At 43.5% G+C, this 20,747-nt stretch overlaps 1 protein-coding gene and 1 pseudogene across 1 annotated transcript in view; one reads left to right on the top strand and one right to left on the bottom strand.

Annotated features, from left to right (window-relative positions):
• Positions 1-389: 389 nt before the first annotated feature.
• PPP1R36 (protein phosphatase 1 regulatory subunit 36) overlaps positions 390-20,747 on the top strand; it is a 43,412-nt gene continuing 23,054 nt past the window's right edge. The window contains exons 1-6 of the mRNA XM_005561477.5: positions 390-502; positions 1,354-1,418; positions 3,236-3,283; positions 16,545-16,631; positions 17,149-17,246; positions 17,432-17,498. Of these exons, the coding sequence (XP_005561534.1) occupies positions 434-502; positions 1,354-1,418; positions 3,236-3,283; positions 16,545-16,631; positions 17,149-17,246; positions 17,432-17,498 (434 nt within the window). The 5' untranslated portion in view covers positions 390-433. The remainder of the gene's footprint in view (positions 503-1,353; positions 1,419-3,235; positions 3,284-16,544; positions 16,632-17,148; positions 17,247-17,431; positions 17,499-20,747) is intronic.
• On the bottom strand, positions 11,959-12,752 carry LOC135971999 (small ribosomal subunit protein eS10-like; annotated as a pseudogene).

Genomic DNA, 20,747 nt, shown 5'->3' on the forward strand with positions numbered 1-20,747 from the left:
GGCTACCCTGCTTCCCCACCTCAACCCTGCTCTCCTCATCAGCCTAGGTCCATCCTGGATTTGAACTTAATAATAGTGGTAATCATGAAAGTTTGGAAGAGATGGATCTTTCTTCCCTTAGGACTGAATGTAGTTACTCCAATTAAAACAGTAAAGTGAATAACTTCATGAAGTTTACGGTTGGAATGCCATGAAGCATGATGCCTGGGCGGCTTTTCAATGGATAGGCCAATACGTCGCCACGGCTTTTAAGACTGGGAAACAGGGCACCAGGCTGGGCTTTGGAAATCTCGGCAGAAGCCTGCGTGCGGCAGCAGCCCGCGCGGCCGAGGACGAAAGCGACGCCCCGCCCCGCTCAGCGCCCCGGGCCGCCGGGTGCAGGCGCCTGCGGGCGGTATCCTCGGCGACGCCGTGTGGCGGCCGGGGAGAGGCCATGTACCGGGTGCCCGAGTTTTATGCGAGGAGGAAGCGGTTAGGTGGGCAGACGCCTTACTTAATGGATGTAAGTGCAGCCTTGGTCGCTCCCATACCTGGGCTGGGAGCAAGGCGGGCCCTGCTGCCCCCAACCGGCTCTTGGCGCCGCGCCCCTCGCCCTCCTCCAGAGGCAGGTCGTCGCCTTCGTCCCGGGCTGGCGGTTCTCAGAGACACCTGGCCATATTTGCCTGGAAAAAAAAAACCTCTGGTGTATTTGACAGATGGTCAGAATTGAATTCTGGCTCCCTGCGCAGGTAGTTAGGTATTTACGAAATCCCACCTCACCACCTCAAATTGGTTGTCTGCAAAATAAGGGTACCTACTGCAGGGGAAGCAGCCCCGCTCTGGGTAGAAAGGATGGTGGGGTGCTAGCTTCCACAGGTGAAAAGGGTGTACTTACTTTTTGCCACTGCCTGTGAAGGGCAGTGTTGGAGCCTGGAAGGCTCCAGAACTAGACAGCTGAGGTTGTCCTGGGCATCAGTTTATTGTCTGAATTCCAATTAATTGGTAAATTGCTATGATGAGCTATATGTAGTCTCAATTTCCTTCCTTCCTTTCGCCCTTCCCTTCCTCCTCCTCTTCTTTCCTCCTTGTCTACTTTCCTCCCTTCCTTTCTCCCTCTCCCTCCTTCTTGCCTTTTTACTGAAACCACACCTAAAATCAAAGGGATAAAATCCTAGCTTCAAGTTTAACACTTTAGGATTCTACACTCTTATTGGAAGTGTAAAGAGGAACTGGTAAGAACCATTGTTTTTTGTTTCCTTTTTATTACTTAAAAGGTGTGTTAGTAAGTAGGAATTATTGTTAAAGGTTTGTTGTCGCATGTGGATTGTAAATTGAGCTTTTAATTATTTTTGCTGCAATCATTTCGTTTTACAGCAGTTGGGATTGCGATTAGGGATGTGGTACTGGAAAGATGAAACCAGAACTCTTGAATTCAGAAGGTAAATTTTAACAACACTTTATTAGAGTTTTTATAAAAATTACATGTGCCTGGGGGGAAAAAAAGCAACACAGAAGAGTATAAAGGATAAATACCCACTGAAACCTCACCATCTGGAGACAATCATTTCAGTGAACGGCCTTTCTCTGAACACTTATCAGCTGCTTCATATGGACCAGACACTGTGCTAACCAGTTTACCAACTCTTTGAAACAGCTGCATGTTAACCAGTTTACAGATGAAGAAACTGAGGTTTCAAAGGGTTCAGCGATTTGAGGAAAATTAAGTGACTTAGCCCAATCACACAGCTCAGAGGTGACTAAGATTATTTAAATGTAGGTCTGTTTGATTTACAGAGTCCACGTTTTTAATTACTTTATAAAATTGCCTTTTTGAGTTAGAGAAATACAGTTTTACATTAATGGGACCATATTATACCTGCTGCAATAGATGGCGAATCTCACAAGATAAAATTACTAAATTAGGAAAAACTGATTCTAATCTCTATTAAGAAGACACTGACTCTTAACAAGTGTATAGCTAAACTAATAATACTAGACACTCTGTTGTGCACTGATTATGTGCCAGATATTTACATATTTTTCCAATTCTTAAAACAACTGTGGAAAGTGAACATTAATGTCCTCATTTTATAGATGAAGAAACAAGGCTCAGGGAGATTAAGCAACTGAACCAAAGTCATACAGCCAGTAAGTAGCAGAACTGATAGTTTGAACCAAGATTTGTCTAATGCCAAAGCCCTTTTCGTGTACTCACTGTCTCCCTCAACTAGACAGTAAGCTCCTCAGTGGCAGAAACTGTCTTATGCATCTTCAGGTCTCTGGAGCCATCTACAGAACCTCTTAAGTAGGTACTCAATAAATATTTATTGAGCATGTTCAAAGAATCTGCTAGATTCAAACAGAGGAAGAATAGATGCAGGTGATCAATTAGAAGGTCAGTTATAGGATTACAGATAATTATAAAAGTAAGCAATAGCGAGAGTTAGAATTAACTCCATGTTGGTAAAAATAGAAAGGCAAAGGACTAAGAAATACTTAAGAGATAGGATTGACAGGATGTTTAGATAGGATGTGGGGATTGGATGTGAAGAGAGAGGGAAAAGCAGGTGTTTAGATTGGCTCCTAGTTGTGTCTGACTTGGGTGATCAGGTGGCTGGGATTGCCCTTCACCCATATACAGCATTAAAGTGACAAAACTGGCGGCCGGTTTGGTGGCTCACGCCTGTAATCCCAGCACTTTGGGAGACTGAGGTGGGCAGATCACTTGAGGTCAGAAGTTTGAGACCAGCCTGGCCAACATGGTGAAACCCCACCTCTACTAAAAATACAAAAATTAGCCGGGTGTGATGGCGGGAGCCTGTAATCCCAGCTACTTGGGAGGCTAAGACAGGAGAATTGCAGGAACGTGGGAAGCGGAGGTTACAGTGAGCCAAGATCGAGCTACTGCACTCCAGCCTGGACAACAGAGAGAGACTCCATCTCAAAAATAAATAAATAAATAGCATGACAAAACTGGCCGTGTGTTTCAGGTTGCTATGACTTGTTCACATTAATATGTCTTGGGCTGTTGGACAAATGGGGCTGGAGGTCAGGAAAGGAGTTAGCTAAGCAGACATATATACACTAGATGTTTATAGTTACATTATAAATATAATGACATGTAATTAAACAATAATTCAAAGGCTTAACATTTTATTACAGTCAAAATCAAAAGTTTACATTTTATAGAATATATACTTGAGTATTTCTGAGTAACCCATCACTTCAAAGCAGTAATTTCAGTTTTCTTTCTCAGGTTTGCTGCAGAAGATTCTGTCCAGTGGCTCCTGAAACATCACCCTCAGTAAGTGTGAGATAGACAGTGAGATAGCTTTGGATTAGACAGACAAGATAGTTACAGGAGTCAAAATACATGTTAAAGCACAAGAGAATGTGTATATAAATATTAAATGCCATTTTTTTTTTTTTTGAGATAGAGTCTCACTCCTGTTGTCCAGGCTGGTGGACAGTGGCATGATCTTGGTTCACTATAGCCTCGACTTCCCAGGCTTAGGTGATTCTCCCATCTCAGCCTAGTCCCCACACGACCATGCCCGGCTTATTTTTTGTATTTTTAGTAGAGACAGGTTTTCACCATGTTGCCCAGGCTGGTCTCGAACTCCTGGGCCCAAGTGATCCACCCTCCTAAGCCTCCCAAAGTGCTGGGACTACAGGTGTGAGCCACTGCACCTGGCTGACAGTATTTTTCAAACTAATTTTCAGTGCTAATCTGACGACCCACCCCAAATGGTGCTATTTCATATTTGAGCCTACTAATAAGTTCACGGCTATCAGTTTCATATCATCTTTCATATCTGTAAAATATTCGTATTCATAAACTAAAGTTTCTTTTTGTTTGTTACCAAATTGTTAAACTGTGGCTTGATTCGATTTCCACTAATTTTGGAGAATAGCTACATGATGGTATGATTTAAAATGTAGGTTATATGACAAAATATAAAAACATGAGCAAAAGAGGCCAGACTCAAAAATGTAAATACTGCATGATTACATTTGTATAAAAGTTTTAATAAGTAGGCAAAAAATAACTTTAATGATAAGAGTAAATAAAAAATAGTGGTCACCTTTAGGGAGTTATCAACTGGTAGCAGTGGGAGACAGTATAAGGAAACCTTTTGAGGTGGTAGAAATGGTCTATATGTTGATCTGGGTGATAGCTTTGTGGGTATATACGTAGTAAAAAATTCATCAAGCTGCACACTTTAAGATTTATGCACTTTACTACATGTAAGTTATAACTCAAAGAAAAAACAAAAAAAACTCCAAACCCCAGACTATGTGGAGTACACAAACTGGGGGGCCATTAAGGGAGGTGGAAAAGGAATATTATGAAGAACAGATGGGGTTGAGCCAGCCCGTTTTTGGTAGAGCTGCTTTGTGTTTAAGTAACTTAATGTGGTGAGCCTTATAGTATCAGGATTACCTTGGGCATCTACCTGCTCAGGTAGAGGAAGGCAGACCCTTGTGTATTTTAGGTCAGAGTTGGTATTTGGATTCATTGGAAATACAGGTATTGGTTCCCTGTTAAAATCTGAGCATATTCCATCATAATTTTTTTTTTTTTTTGAGACAGAGTCCCTCTCTTGTTGCCCAAGTTGGCAGTGGCACAGTCCTGGCTCACGGCAACTTCCGCCTGCCGGGTTCAAGCGATTCTCTTGTCTCAGCCACCTGAGTAGCTGGGATTACTGGCATGCACCACCACACCCAGCTAATTTTGTATTTTTAGTAGAGACGGGGTTTCTCCATATTGGTCAGGCTGGTCTCGAACTCCCGACCTCAGGTGATCTGCCCGCCTTGGCCTCCCAAAGTGCTGGGATTACAGGCGTGAGCCACTGCACCTGGCTTCATCACAAATTTTAACAGATAGGTTCCAAGTCAGAGAGGACTCTTTAACTGGAACATGCTTTTTCTGTCACGGACAGTGCTACTGGGAACTTACGGACAGTGCTACTGCTACTGGGGACTTATGGACAGTGCTACTGGGAACTTACAGACAGTGCTACTGGGGACTTACGGACAGTGCTACTGGGAACTTACGGACAGTGCTACTGGGGACTTACGTTACTCCAGTTGGTAGTGAAGGGGCAGGGCTGAGGCAGAGGTGGTTGAAAGTAGACGGTGGTAGGGATGGAAGCTGCAAAGGTAGCAGGTGTGTTCAGTGACTGCTCTCACACCCAGCAGGGCAAGATTGGAACTAGGCAGACAAGACAATTATGCAGCAATCCAAGATGGAGGTGACTAGGACCCAGATGAGCTCTGGCAGGCGAATGGAGAGATAAGCAGGGGTGGGGAGAGCCAGTAAGTGTGTGGAGTGGGTAAAGGGTAACAAGCTTATTTTTTAAAATGCATACTATTCAAGGTGCCTGCCAATAGGACCCCAGGTTAAGAATCCAGTAGGCAGGAGTTTGGCCCTTAAGAGAAAGGCAAGTGCAAAATTAGAGTGGGAAGTGGAATGATTGAGGCCGGAACCCTAGGAAATACCTTCTTAAAAAAATTATGAAATATATTTTTTTAAATCATACTATTTAACCATTTTCTTGTTTGCCTAGAGAATACTCTCCAGTGGCGCTTGCAGCTACAGCGTTTACCCCAAGATAACTTTGCCATGAAATATCTCGCTTTCCTTATTATTTTCTCATCGTTCTAGTATATTGACTTTGGAAACAAAAGACATTCTGTTTATAGCGTTCGGTTTTTAGTGGTATTACCACTTACGAAATATAGTAATTGTCTATTGCTGAAGATTTCAAATCCTAGAAAACGTAGCATTCCTACACATGATGTTAACATCGTTCTCGAACAGTTGCTAGCCAAAGATTCAGTTGATGAATATGATTGTTCTGAAATAGACGATTCTGATGATTGAGATGATTCTGATGTTAGTTCTGTTGAGAAATAACTCTAAGAATGGTTTTATATTTTATTTTCACATGGAAAATCAGTCAGATTTGCTTCAGCCTCAAAGAGGGTGTTTATGTAAAATTAAATGAATGCTGGCAGTGAGCTACACTTTTTTTTTTTTTCTAAATAGGAAAAGGGTTAAAAACATCAGTGAGTGCCTGTAGTCCCAGTAAGTCGGGAGGTTGAGGGGACAGGATTGCTTGAGACTAGGAATTTGAGGTTATATTGTGCCATGATCACACCTGGGAATAGCATCAGCCGCTGTACTGCAGTCTGAACAACATAGCAAGACCCTGTCTCTTAAAAAAAAATTGCAAAATACTAATAAGCAAAAACAAAGCACAGTCCCACCCAGCAAGTAACTGTTAACATCTTATGGTATACATATATAGCTTTCCAAATCTTCTTCTGATGTTCCCCTCTCTCTCTGTCTCTCTCCACACACACACTCTCTTAACATTCTGCATTTCCATCATTTCATATCTTTTTCCTCATTAAAAAATTGTACATATCTACTGAAAAACAAGTATATAAATGTACAAAGCAGAAAGTGAAGATTCTACCACAGTTGTATACCCAAAGACCACCAGTGCACCAATGTTAAGAGTTACCATGTTATTTTTATTTTGTGTTTTCAACATACTGGTTACATTTACTTTACATTTTGTGACTGGTAATTCCAAAATCTGAAGTCTTTGTAGGTTCAGGTTCTTTTTTTTTTTTTTTTTTTTTTTTTGAGGCAGGGGTTCACTCCCATTGCCCAGGCTCACTGCAGCCTCCGCCTCCCAGGCTCAAGCAATTCTCCCTTAACCTTCCAAGTAGCTGGGACTACAGGCAGATGCTACCGTGTCTGGCTAATTTTTGTGTTTTTGTAGAGACAGGGTTTTACCATGTTGCCCAGGCTGGTCTCAGACTCCTGAGCTCAAGCGATCTGCCTGCCTCATGCTTCCAAAGTGCTGGGATTGTAGGCATGAGCCACGGTACCCTGCCCTGCAGGTTTGATTTTGTTGTCAATTTTATTTTTCTTGCAGCATTATTTTAAAAACTTAAAAAAATAAGTATAAATAGGCTGGCTGTGGTGGCTCACATCTGCATTCTTAGCACTTTGGGAGGCTGAAGTGGGAGGATTGCTTGAGCCCAGTAGTTTGAGACCAGCCTGGGCAACATAGTGAGACCTCTGTTACCACAAATTTTTTTTTTTTTTTTTTAATTAGCTAGGCCTGGTGGTATGCGCCTGTAGTCCCAGCTACCTGGGATGCTGAGGTGGGAGGATTGAGGCTGTGGTGAGTCATGATTGCACCACTGTGCTCCAACCTGGGTGACAGAGTAAGACCAAATCTCCAAAATGTGTGTGTGTGTGTGTGTGTGTGTGTGTGTGTGTGTGTGTGTGTGTGTGTAAACATTTAAAACTTTTTATTTTATTTTAGAATTTTAGAGACAGGGTCTCACTTTGTCACGTAGGCTGGAGTACCGTGGCATGATCTTGGCTCAGTGCAGCCTTGACCTCCTGGTCAAGCGATCCTCCCATTTCAGCCCCCACCACGCCCACCTGCTGCCCCCCAGCAAATAGCTGAAACTACAGGGGCATGCCACCAGGTCCAGCTAATTTTTTTGTATTTTTTTGTAGAGATGGGGTTTCGCCATGTTGCCCAGGCTGGTCTGGAACTCCTGAGCTCAAGCAATCTTCCTGTCTCTGCCTCCCAAAGTACTAGGATTACAAGTGTGAGCCACCATGCCTGGCCACTTATAACTTTTTATATTAGAAGATTTCAAATATGTAAAGATAGGGAAGCTGTTGTAATGAACCCCAACCAACCTATAACACAGCATCAACAAGTACCAAATTATAGTCAATTTCATATCTATACCTCTGTCTACCCCACTCCTCAATTATTTTGAAGCAAATCTCCGGCATCATATCATCTGTAAATATTTCAGTATGTATCTCAAAAAATAAGCACTACCTTAGAAAACACAACCGATGTAGGTTGGGAGTCCCAATATATAAAATAAGAAGAAGAAGGGGAAAGAGAAGGAGGAGGGGGACAGAGAGGGGGAGGAGGAGAATACAACTGAATTACTATTTATATACCTAAAAATACAAATGGTAATTCCTTAATATCATATATTCAATTATATTCAGTCGGTATTCAAATGTCCCCTGTTGTCTGATATTTTTTAAGTTTGTTTCAATCAGTCTTTAAAATAAGGTTTGTACATTACAATTGGCTTGATATATGTCTTAATTATTGTACACATTTTAAGCCTTTGATCGGTATCTTCATACTGCTCTCAAGAATAGGAGACAGGCAAAGAGGAATTGGCCAAAGACAGAGAAAGAATGGGCTGGGGGTGGTGTCTCACGCCTATAATCCCAGCACTTTGGGAGGCCTAGGTGGTGGATCATGAAGTCAGGAGTTCGAGACCAGCCTGGCCAAGATGGTAAAACCCCATCTCTACTACAAATGTAAAAATTAGCCAGGTGCGGTGGTGGGCGCCTGTAATCCCAGGTACTCAGGAGGCTGAGGCAGGAGAATCGCTTGAACCCAGGCGGCAGAGGTTGCAGTTAGCTGAGATTATGCCACTGCACTCCAGCCTGGGTGACAGAGTGAGACTCTGTATCAAAAAAAAAGAAAAAAAAAAAAAAGAGAGAGAGAGAAAGAATGATTAGAAAGATCAGAGGAAAAACCCTGATACAGATAGGCCTCAGGGGCAAAAGAAGGTTCTCCAAGAAAGAGGATTGGGCAGGGAGGGGTCAGCAGTGTCACAGGCTGGAGAGTTCTGAGGAGGGCACATACTGCAAAGAGGCCTGTGGATTTAACAAGTTAGGGATCTCTAGGGACTAGGTGAGAAGCAGCTTCAGGAAGGCTGTAGGGTATACATCAGATGACAGTAGTTACAGGTGAGAATCTAAGATAAAGATGAAAAACTAGCAAAAATAGAGTACTTAGCCGGGTGTGGTGGCTCACTCCTATAATCTCAACACTTTGAAAGGCCGAGGTTGAGGGTCACTTGATCCCAGGAGTTTGAGACCAGCCTGGGCAACATAGCAAGACCCTGTCTCTCCCGAAGATGGACAGAATTAGCTGAGCATGGTAGTGCGTGCCTGTGGTTCCAGATACTTGGGAGGCTGAGGTGGGAGGATCACTTGAGCCCAGAAAGTTGAGGCTGCAGTGAGCCATAATTCCGCCACTGTACTCCAGCCTGGGCAACAGAGTGAGACCCTGCCTCAAAAAACAAACAAACAAAACCCCCAAAATAGAGTACTCTTGTTTTTTTTGGTTTGTTTTGTCTTTTTTTTTGAAATGGAGTCTCGCTCTGTTGCCCCAGGCTAGAGTGCAGTGGTGCAATCTCAGCTCACTGCAACCTCCCCATCCCGGGTTCAAGCGATTCTTTTGCCTCAGCTTCTTGAGTAGCTGGAATTACAGGCATGTGGCACCACGGCTGGCTAATTTTTGTATTTTTAGTACAGATGGGGTTTCACCATGTTGGCCAGGTTGGTCTCAAACTCCTGACCTCAGGTGATCCGCCCACTTCGGCCTCCCAAAGTGCTGGGGTTACAGGCGTGAGCCACCGTGCCTGGCCCAAAATAGATTACTCTCATCAGTAGGTTTACCGGTGAATGAAGGAAAGAAAGACATAGTAACCTTTAGTGGATCTGGGAGTAAGGCAAGGTTTTGGGAATTTTTGTTAGTTTTGATTTAAAGGTAGGAAAATCTTAAGTGAATTTGTTATGGCAGAAAAAATGAATAGACAGAGAAAGGAAGGTGGGACTGGGATCAAGATCAGAGATCAGGGTTGGAAGAGAGAGCTGCAGCTTTTCCACTGAGTGGTGGGAAGGAGGTAATGCAGACAGCTTGGGCATTTGGAGGTACAGGCAGGGGTATCCATGCTGCCCTTCTTACTGAAAAGAAACCAGACCCGTCCAGGCTATAGTCAAAAAGAGAGCTTTTTGTTAGCAGTGCTGTTGAACCGAACTCTTTTTCCCTGAGATTGCTGCTCTGCTTGGGGCTCGCTTACGAGGAATTGCTGCCACTGCCACACTGGGCTGGGCACCAGGGCTGAGGAAAGTTGTATTCACCAAAGTGGCCTGATCCAGATATGGGACCCGGATTTCCTGAAGTCCAGTGGACAGAGGAGACAGAGAAGTCTTCCCAAGAGAGGTGATATCTAAGCTACGACCTGAGGAAAAATAGGAATTGGCAAGGTAAAGGGCCATTTGATTGGGGAGGAAGAGAGTGCATTCTAGGGAGAAGGAACATGGGCAAAGCCCAGACCTGTAAGCGCATGGGCCATAATGTGGGGACTACAGGTGGTTCACTGGGCTGAGTATATGGTCCCAGACGAAGTAGATTTAAACCAGGGCCAGATTATAAAAGCTCTTGTATATCATGGTGAGGAATTAGAACTTTATTTAGATGGCATAGGGAAGTCATCAAAGCAGAGAAGTCACCTGTGATTAGAATTGTATCTTAGGCCCGGGTGCAGTGGCTCACGCCTGTGATCCCAGCACTTTGGGAGGCCAAGGCGAAGAAATACCTGAGGTGAGGAGTTCAAGACCAGCCTGGCCAAAATGGCAAAACCCATCTCTAGTGAAAATACAAAAATTAGCTGGGCGTGGTGGTACCCGCCTGCAGTCCCAGCTACTTGGAAGGCCTGAGGCAGGAGAATCGCTTGAACCCGGGAGGCGGAGGTTGCAGTGAGCCGAGATCACGCTGTTGTACTCCAGCCTGGGCAACAAAGCTAGAATCTGTCTCAAAAAAAAAAAACAAAAAAACCACATCTTAGAAAAATGGCTGGGCCAGGCACAGTGGCTCACGCCTGTAATCCCAGCGCTTTGGGAGACTGAGGCAGGCAGATGGCCTGAGCTCAAGAGTTTAAGACCAGCCTGGGCAACATGGCAAAACCCTATCTCTACCAAAAAGTACAAAAATTAGCCAGGCATGGTGGTGCACACCTGTAGTCCCAGCTATTTGAGAGGCTGAAGTGGGAGAATCATCTGGGCCCTGGAGGTTGAGGCTGTAGTGACCATGATGGTACCACTGCACTCCAGTCTAAGCGACAGTGAGACCCTATCTCAAGAAAAAAAGAAAAAGAAAAAAGAAAAACCACTGGCTAAAAGATGGAAAATTGTTTTGGGGGAGACAAGACTGAAGGCAAGGAGATCAGTTAAGAAACAATTGCAGAAATTCAGTTGACAGATGGCTAAAATTAGGATGGTGGCAATGGAAAGAGAGGGAAGTAGCTTAAAAAGATATTAAAGAATTTAGTGATTAGTGAGCCATGAGGAGTGAGGGTGATGGAGGAATCAAGGAAGACACCATTTTCCAGCGTGAGCACCTGGTTTGATGGTGGTACTTATTTACTGAGATGGGGGAAACAGGAGACGGGAATACACAGTTAAGGGGGAATGTGTTTATTTTGGACAGACTGAGTTTGAAATGCTTCTAAGACAGCTGATTGATGGTGTTCAATAGACTGATGTGTCACTTTATAAGTGTGCAGAAAGATCTGAGCCTTGAATATAAATTTGTGTGTTATTGGTGCTAGTGAAGTAGATGGAATTATTCAGAGGGAATGAGAAGAATAACCATATGAGGTTCTGAGAGGGCCCTCATTTAGGGAAGGAACATTCCTCAGAAAAGGAGCTTTAGAAGGAGACCAATAAATTGTAGCCAGAGAGAGGGGAGGAAAATGGAGTGTCCTGAATCCAGATAATCTGTTTCATAAAGTAACATCTTGATCTCGGGGGGCATTCAAGTTTTATCCCATCAACTTAAGACCCTGAAAGTTCTGAGGTTTTAGTCCTCTTCCACCTGGGGTAGGCCAGCTTCTATACCACTAGCCAAGAGGAGTGCTAGACTTCTAGGTATTCTGAAGTTCAGATCAAGAAAAGATGATCCCTTTCCCCTCCCCCAGCTTGAACTCCCTGGCCTCTCTCCTGGTCAAATGACAACGGGAAATCTTACCCTTAGAGACAACCTAGCTCCCTACTCATAGGCAAGTCTTGTCTTACTTTTGCAGATTATACCCTGATGGGGATGGCTATCAGAATACAACAGATACCCATAACCTCCATGCCAGAAATGCCAGCGAAAGGGTGGCCATTATTTCTTTCTTTCTTTCTTTCTTTCTTTTTTTTTTTTTTAAGGTTTTTTGGCTGTAAGTTTATTCAATGCAAAATAATCCTCTTCAATTTTACTGAGGTGGCTGACCACGTCCACGACCAAATCCACCTTTAAACTGAAATTCGGTTGCTGACCCAGCCCCAGCCTCGGCTTTCTTGTCGGTACCAGGTAGCACAGCACTCCATCTGTAGGTATCTCTGTCAGTTTCCCCTCTCGTGAGTCTCACAGGTCGCTAACCCTCCAGACCTTTAGGCCGAGGCCTGCCAGTCTCTGGACGGCTACGGCGTAGGGTGGCAGGCACCGTCTCCAGGGGCAGATGAAGATAATCACAGAGATACTGGATACCCTCATTGGTAAGGTACCAGTAGAAATGTCTCCAGGAAACTGTTCCTTCACGTAGCCTCGGGACTTGAGAGACTGCATGGCCTTCATGACATGAAGGTTGGGCACATTCTTGTCTGCCATCTCCAGGTACTTAGGCATGTGGACATCCTTCTTGGCCACCATGACTCCCTCCTTAAAAAGGAGTTCGTAAATGGCAATCCGGTTCTTCTTAAGCATCAACGTCTCGGCGGCTGCAGCGTCTGGGGCCAGGGCTCCCATTATTTCTTAAGAGGTAGTTAAGGAAGAGCAGTGGAGAATGGTTTGAAGGGAGATCTGGGTTCACATCCTAGCTCTGCCCCTTACTAGATGGTTATCAGTTGTCAAGTTACTCAGCCTCAATAATTCTCAGCTCCTTAATCTATAAAATGAAATAATAATGCCTCGTGAGACGTAAACGAGGGTGCTGGTATAGTTCGTCAGCATGCATGCCCATTTCTTACTTGGTAAAGAGATAACACCTTTACTCACAGGCATCATCTAGGTTGGCCCACGAGGCAGACTTTTCTCTCTCACATAGTACCTGTTATCCTTTCCCTTCTTGCTTCAAGTGCCCCTATTCCAAAGCTGGGAGGGAACCAGCAGTCTGCCTGAATCTTTGCCAAGGTCATGGACTCCCCTGAGGACATAAAACCAAGGAAACCCTACTCTATGAGTAGACTCTGTGAGAACCATCAAAGAGGTCTAACTTGTGTGGAAGCCAAAAGCCCTCTGCATTTACGTGATGGATTCTAGAGAGAAAATATGAATTGCTTTCCTGTTTACTTCAAGGCAAGGGGAATGACATGAATATATTGTAATATTAGGAAATTATATCCACCTTGTACTCTGGAGACAGTAGGAGGGTACAGGCTAGCTAGCCCAGACTGTGGTTTGGGCACCAATCAGAGGTTCAATTCACAGTGCAATTTTCAATTATTGGCTGGGTGTGGTGGCCCACGCCTGTAACCCCAGCACTTTGGACGGATCACTTGAGGTCAGGAGTTCGAGACCAGCGTGGCCAACATGGTGAAACCCCTTCTCTACTGAAAATACAAAAATTAGCAGGATGTGGTGGCAGGCACCTGTAATCCCAGCTACTTGGGAGGCTGAGGCAGGAGAATCACTTAAACCTGGGATGAAGAGGTTGCAGTGAGCTGAGATCGTGCCACTCCAGCCTAGGTGACAGAGTGAGACTCAGTTGCCCCCCCCCAAAAAAAAATTCAGTTATTTCTAGTGTTGTTTCTTGGTGAGTCCAAATGCATTGTGAGCATAGGCTGCTTTAGGGCTATAGCAGAGCACTCACTCACAAAGTGGAACCTGTCTCACCAGCCAAGCTAGAGAATGATTTCAGTGAAGTGAAAGCCACTCAGACAAGTGTGAAGTAGAGAAGGTCTGTCCAGAGGTCAGAGCATAAGGACTAAAAGCTTAGCAGTAAATGCCAGGCTATTTACTGGCAGGCACCACCTACCAGTTTCTAACAGTGGGACATGGGTCAGCCTCTCCAAGCCCTAGTTCTCCATCAGTAAAATGACAGCATTATACTAGATGATATTTTTTACTTCTAATAACCCCCAGATTCTATGATTTTATGATTTTATTTTTTATTTCATTTTGTTACTATTGTTTTTTTGAGACGGAGTTTCGCTCTTGTTGCCCAGGCTGGAGTGTAATGGTGTGATCTCAGCTCACTGCAACCTCCGCCTCCCAGATTCAAGCGATTATCCTGCCTCAGCCTCCCAGGTAGCTGGGATTACAGGCATGAGCCACCATGCCTGGCTAATTTTGTATTTTTAGTAGAGATGGGGTTTCTCCATGTTGGTTAGGCTGGTCTCAAACTCCCAATCTCAGGTGATCCACCTGCCTCGGCCTCCCAAAGTGTTGGGATTACAGGCGTGAGCCACCGCGCACAGCCTCGCTTTTTTATTTATTTTTAGACAGGGTCTCACTCTGTCACCCAGGCTGGCTAGAGTTCAGTGGTGCAATCTCAGCTTACTGCGATCTCCACTTTCTGGACTCAGGCAATCTTCCCATCCCAGCCTCCCAAGTTGCTGGGAACACAGGCATCTACCACCACACCCAACTAAAATTTTTTTGTATTTTTAGTAGACAGGGTTTCACTATGTTGCCCAGGCTGGTCTCAAGTTCTGGGCTCAAGCGATCCCCTGGACTCAGCTTCCTCCCAAAGTGCTGGGATTACAGGTGTGAGCCACCAAGCCTGGCCAATTTTATGGTTTTATAGTTCCAAGTTCATCTGACTTAGTTCATAGACCTGATCTATATAAATAAGATAGTCCCAAATGTATCTTTCCAAATTTCTTATTTTAAGGCTTTCTTGTCTCAGAACATCTCAGGCAAACTAGTATAGCAAGAAACTTTGAATTATAGTGATGGGCCGAGAAAAGGGGGAGGAGACACAATTTTATTTGACATTAACTTAGATTTAGTGTTTCTACCTTCTCTCATCTTCTAGAGAAGAGAAACCCAGGAGAGAGCTGGGAGCACCTGGGATTTCTTTAGTCTGTATATCAGTGTTTTGAAAAGTTATGCAGGTAATACATTTTCATAAAAAATTCAAATAATGCAGACGTATACAGATGTGAAATTGAGATCTCTTCATTACCCTCTCTCCTTCTTGCTCCGTCTGATCCCCCACCCCTCTCTGGAGGTAGCCACCACCAACGTTTGGTATCTTTCCATTTCTTTTTCCCTGCACACCTCCACCTCCAGTATTTTAGCACACCCCGCCCCATGAATACCCATTTCTTGGAGACCGGTGATAAAAGCAGCACCAGAAAGAATGAAAAGCTTAGAAATCATCACTGGCCAACTTGGTGCCAGTCATCTTAAAAAAAAAAAACAAAAAAACAGTGGAATAATTTTTTAAAAATCATTCTCTTGAGGTAATATTGTGTACGTGCTTTTAGGAACTAACCTACAACATGAATATTGCCAGGCAGTTGGAGAAACTCCTGGAAGAAGAAGAAAGTACCAAGCTGACTTTATTACTCTCATGGGGAGGTATTTCTTTAACAAAATTTATTTGTGGGATTTACCAAGGAAATAATAAAGTTCTCATGATTGATATTTGTCTTTAGAGAATGAATAAAGTTTAGGGGAAGTGCTTCTATTACTGCATCTGCATCTCAGCTTAACAGAGGGACACATAACTTTGGGCAGAGGGTAAATTTCTGCATTGTGTTATCAATGTGGCATTGTTATAACCCACAATGGGTTTGACAGACACCACAGTTCTCCCAGAAAATGTACTATCTATAAGGTAGGAACCTCGTCCTGTTAGTCTTCAAAACACTTTTCTCTGTTTTTCTGTTAGCATTTGCTGAGACTCTCAAAAGTCTATTCAATGGCTCTGATGCGAAACCATCTTATTTCCAATGTCATAGCAATTCCTAACACATAGTAAATCGTCAGTATAGATTTGTTTGTTACTTAATTGGGTTCCTGTGTTAGTCAGACTCATTACGGCTTAGTAGTGCTCGTACAACACGCTGAGAAACTCTGAGTTAAGTAAAAGGCCCTGAAACCCACCTGGAGATGGAGATGGCTGAGGCCTTTAGAAGAGTCCACAGCAGTGAATACTGAGATTGCTGTTTGGAAGGCAGGATTGCCTGGTGGCTCAGCACTCGGCTCTATGGCTAAAAACCTAGGCACCAGTCGTGACTTTGCCAGTTGCTGTTATTTTAGTCAAGTCACTTAATTTCTCTTTAAGTTTCCATTTTTCTTGTATGTAAAGATGGTGATCATATTTTGTGTTAGAGTTTCCATGAGGATTAAATGAGATTGTGCCTAAAAGCACTTGTCATATAACAAGTACCTCAATAAATAATCTTTTCAAACTTGCCAAGAGCTTTCTCTTTCTTCCGAAGTTGCTACAAGATTTTTCAGATACTCTGTGTGTGGTGGTATTCTGGAGACTGCTCATGGTTAGAGGCTGAATGTAAAGTCTGAAGTTTTAATTTTTCTCTAGATAAGTATTCCATCTATAAATACATGAATTGAACACTGCTGTGTCTCAGATTCTCTTCAGCCTCTGCTGATAATATATGCTAGTCCAAAGATTATGAGCTATGATATGATTTGACTTGTTTTCCCCTAGAAAAGGTGAAGTCCCTAATTATCTCATTTTTATTGCAGTTTTACACCTGCAGTAGAAGTCAAGGAAAAAGGAAAGAAAGGCAAAGCAGTTCACTTTGCAGAAATTGATGGTCCAGCTTCAGACAGGTAGATTAACTTTCCAATCATGCCAGAGTTGCATAGCATCTCTCAGTGGAATGGCTTCAGCCTTTACAAAGTACGAAAATACCATTCCTGTTATTCTAGTTTGCAATGCGAATACCCATCAAAGAAAGAACATGCGCTATTTCAGAATTGTGGTAGGAATCACAATAGTCCCGATAAATGTATTCTGTTAACCTGGCTGTTAGCACATCTTCAACTTTTTACAGTTTTTTAAAGTTTGAAAATGATAGGTACACCAGAACAGATGATTTAAATGATCTATTTTGGATGGTATTTGTAGAAACATTTTATATCAGACAGTGAACATCCCTCTTGCCTTAACATAGTAAATAAAATGTTTAATAAAAAGCATTCCAAAATGATCTTACATCAAACAAAACCCATGTATGACACTCAGGCTCTTATTACTGTTTAATAAATGCTTTCTGCACCTCAGGATAGATTGAATACAACTAAAATATATTAAACCACTACTGGCAACTGTTATATTCCAAAACAGGTTGACAGATAAAAGACTTGCTGCAAGAGATGATAAGTCAGCTAAAACTTTAGAGAAACGAGGTCAACAGGGCACCATTACACTGGATGATGTTAAATGTGAGTAACTGTTTCTTTATCCATACATAAACATTCGTCTGTACATGCATACATAAACATCCATCCATCCATCCGTACATAAACATCCACCCATCTATACATAACATCCATACATAAACATATCTTGTGTGACTCTCTAAGGCAGCTCTTTGTGCCTCTCTCAATTGTCCATTTTCTCTTTTCAGTTGTTACTTTGCTTTTGCTACAAGATACTGAGATGCAGCGGATCTGTTCTTTTACAACATTTATGAGGTATCTATTGCTTATGAGGCATTTTAGATCTTTTATCCTTTATTTTTCAGTAACTTCATCTGATAAGTGATGACAAATCTGATTTTTAGAGGAAGAGTGTGAGACTGGCTCTGTGCAAGCCATCCTAGTCACAAAGACTGCGACCAAAGAGTTGGGGAGAGGAAGCCAGAAGTCATAGGAACCCCAAATAAAATCCCAGGGCAAGTAGTATGGAGAGCATGCTGTCAGAGTCTCACATGGACTGTGCTATTTTTATATAATAGTTAAAGGATATACCCATTTGCTGGCCGGGTGCAGTGGCTCACGCCTGTAATCCCAACACTTTGGGAGGCTGAGGCAGGCGATCACAAGGTCAGGAGTTTGAGACCAGACTAGCCAATGTGGTGAAACCCCGTTCCAAAAAATACAAAAATCAGCCGGGCATGGCGGTAGGCGCCTGTAGTCCCAGCTACTTGGGAGGCTGAGGCAGGAGAATCACTTGAACCTGGGAGGTGGGGGTTGCAGTGAGCTGAGATTGCGCCAGTGCACTCCAGCCTGGGTGACAGAGCAAAACTCCGTCTCAGAAAAAAAAACCCAAAATACAAACATTAGCCAGGCATGGTGGCAGACGCCTGTAATCCCAGCTAGTCGGGAGGCTGAGGCAGGAGAATTGCTTGAACCTGGGAGACAGAGGTTGCAGTGAGCCAAGATTGTGCCATTGCACTCCAGCCTGGGCGACAGAGTGAGACTCCCTCTCAAAAAAAAAAAAAAAAAAAAAAAAGATCTACCCATTTACTGAAGATCACTTTTCTCTACTAGTTATGTTTGGCAGCCCCAGGATGTGCTAGGTGTGTGGCTCTGGGTGAGTTTCTTGACATTTATTTATTTATTTATGAGACAGAGTCTTGCTCTGTCGCCCAGGCTGGAGTGCAGTGGCGCAATCTCGGCTCACTGCAAGCTCCGCCCCACCTGGGTTCACGCCATTCTCCTGCCTCAGACTCCTGAGTAGCTGGAACTACAGGCGCCCGCCACCACGCCCGGTAAGTTTTTTGTATCTTTTAGTAGAGACGGGGTTTCACCGTGTTAGCCAGGGTGGTCTCGATCTCCTGACTTTGTAATCCACCCACCTCGGCCTCCCAAAGTGCTGGGTTTACAGGCGTGACCGTTTCTTGACCTTTCTAAGCCTCAGTCTCCTCAGCTACAAAATTGGGAAGTAATTGTGTAATTGTGTCCCCTTTGTGTGGCTGTGCGTGGCTGTGCCTCACGTAGCCTCTGCACCACGAACGCTCAGTGAGAGTTGGGTGCCCGATGCCATTTGCACCCCTCCCCATTCCCTTAGCATACACATGCAGGCTGCTTGTGGCAACTGCCTGAGACTCGGCCTGAAGGCTCATTCCATCACAGGCACACACTCAGCCTGACTGCAGGGCAAGCTTGGAGCTAGGGAATCAGTGCCCTAGAAGCAGCCCTTATTCAATGCCCTGCTGGAGGAGGAGTTGGTAGGTAAATTCTTGAGATGTTTTCTACGCTGTCTCCCAGAGTCCCCGCAGGACTGAACTCCACTTACTTGTTAACACCCTCTTTGTTGGCTTCCTTTCCTGCCTCATTTCCCCACTTTCCTACTGATATTTCCTGAGATCACTTCCAACTAAACTGTTCACTTTCAAGTCTTCGGCCCAGTGTCTGTTGCTGGGGGAACCCAACCTGAGAAGGGGAGTTATTAATATCTTGAAAAGAAAATCTGTAATGCTCACCCTCATCCTGCTCTTTAGGTATAGTTCAAGAAAGCAGTGCCGGAGAAATAATTTCCATTTGGAGCCACACAGAAAGCAGCAAAAGTCTTGAAAAAAATATTTAGAAAGAAAACAGTGACTTCTAGTTAAAAACAAATGAGAGAGCATTGTAAATCAGTGCAGCCTTTTCAGAGAGCGAGGCACATACACTCTGTGGTAGCAATTTCACTTCTGTCTATAATATTTTTTTAAAAAACGAAATACCCACAATAGAAGACAGTTAAATATGAGGTATAGAATATTCTATTCAGCTCTTTAAAAGAATGAAGAAAATCTACATATAATATCATAGAAAGAGGTCTATGCTACACAGAAAAGTGACAAAAGCAAGTTGCAAAGAATTGTATATATAGTATTACCCCACTTATTACCAAAATACATTTTTTTTTTTTTTGAGACAGAGTCTGGCTCTGTTGCCCAGGCTGGAGTGCAGTGGTACGATCTCAGCTCACTGCAAGCTCCGCCTCCCGGGTTCACGCCATTCTCCTGCCTCAGCCTCCGGAGTAGCTGGGACTACAGGCTCCCACCACCACGCCCAGCTAATTCTTTTTTGTATTTTTAGTAGAGACGAGGTTTCACTGTGTTAGCCAGGATGGTCTCAATCTCCTGACCTCGTGATCCACCCGCCTTGGCCTCCCAAAGTGCTGGGATTACAGGCATGAGCCACTGCGCCGGGCCACCAAAAAACATTTTTAAGGCATGTATTCTTATACATGTGTATATGTTGGTGGAGGAGGATGAGGAGGATGTTATATGTGATTGTCTTATGTTTTAGAAAGTTTAGAAAGGATTCATACCAAACTCTTTTTTTTTTTTTTTTTTGAGATGGAGTTTCGCTCTTTTGCCCAGGTTGGAGTGCAGTGGCACAATCTCAGCTCACTGCAACCTCCACCTCCTGGGTTCAAGCGATTCTCCTGCCTCAGCCTCCCAACTAGCTGGGATTATAGGGATGCACCACCACGCCCAGCTAATTCTTGTAATTTTTAGTAGAGATGGGGTTTCGCCAGGCTGGTCTCGAACTCCTGACCTCAAGTGATCCACCCGCCTTGGCCTCCCAAAGTGCTGGGATTACAGGCATGAGCCACTGTGCCTGGCCCATACCAAACTCTTAGTAGTGGTAACCACTAGGGAGTAGGATGGTGACAGATGTAGGAGGAGAGAACTTTTTACTTGATAAATTTCTCTATATTTTTTAAACAATGGAAATATATTGTATAATAACTTTTTAAAAGTGAAAATTAATTAGTAAGCACAACTATAAGAATTTAGTGTCTGACCTCTCCAAAAGTTTTACTTACAAAAACCAGACTTCTTAAATCTTTAAATATATAGTAGATATAATTTTAAGTGGTAAATTAGTTCTTTGATAGGCATGATAACATGGTTTTCTATTTATTCTTGTGTTGTGTGCTCAATTTTTTTTTATGAGAAATCTTATGTTTGAAATAGGTTAGCGTTGACTCTTTTTGTTGTTTCA

The sequence above is a fragment of the Macaca fascicularis genome, chromosome 7 (assembly GCF_037993035.2).
Source record: "Macaca fascicularis isolate 582-1 chromosome 7, T2T-MFA8v1.1".
NCBI classification, from domain to species: domain Eukaryota; kingdom Metazoa; phylum Chordata; class Mammalia; order Primates; family Cercopithecidae; genus Macaca; species Macaca fascicularis.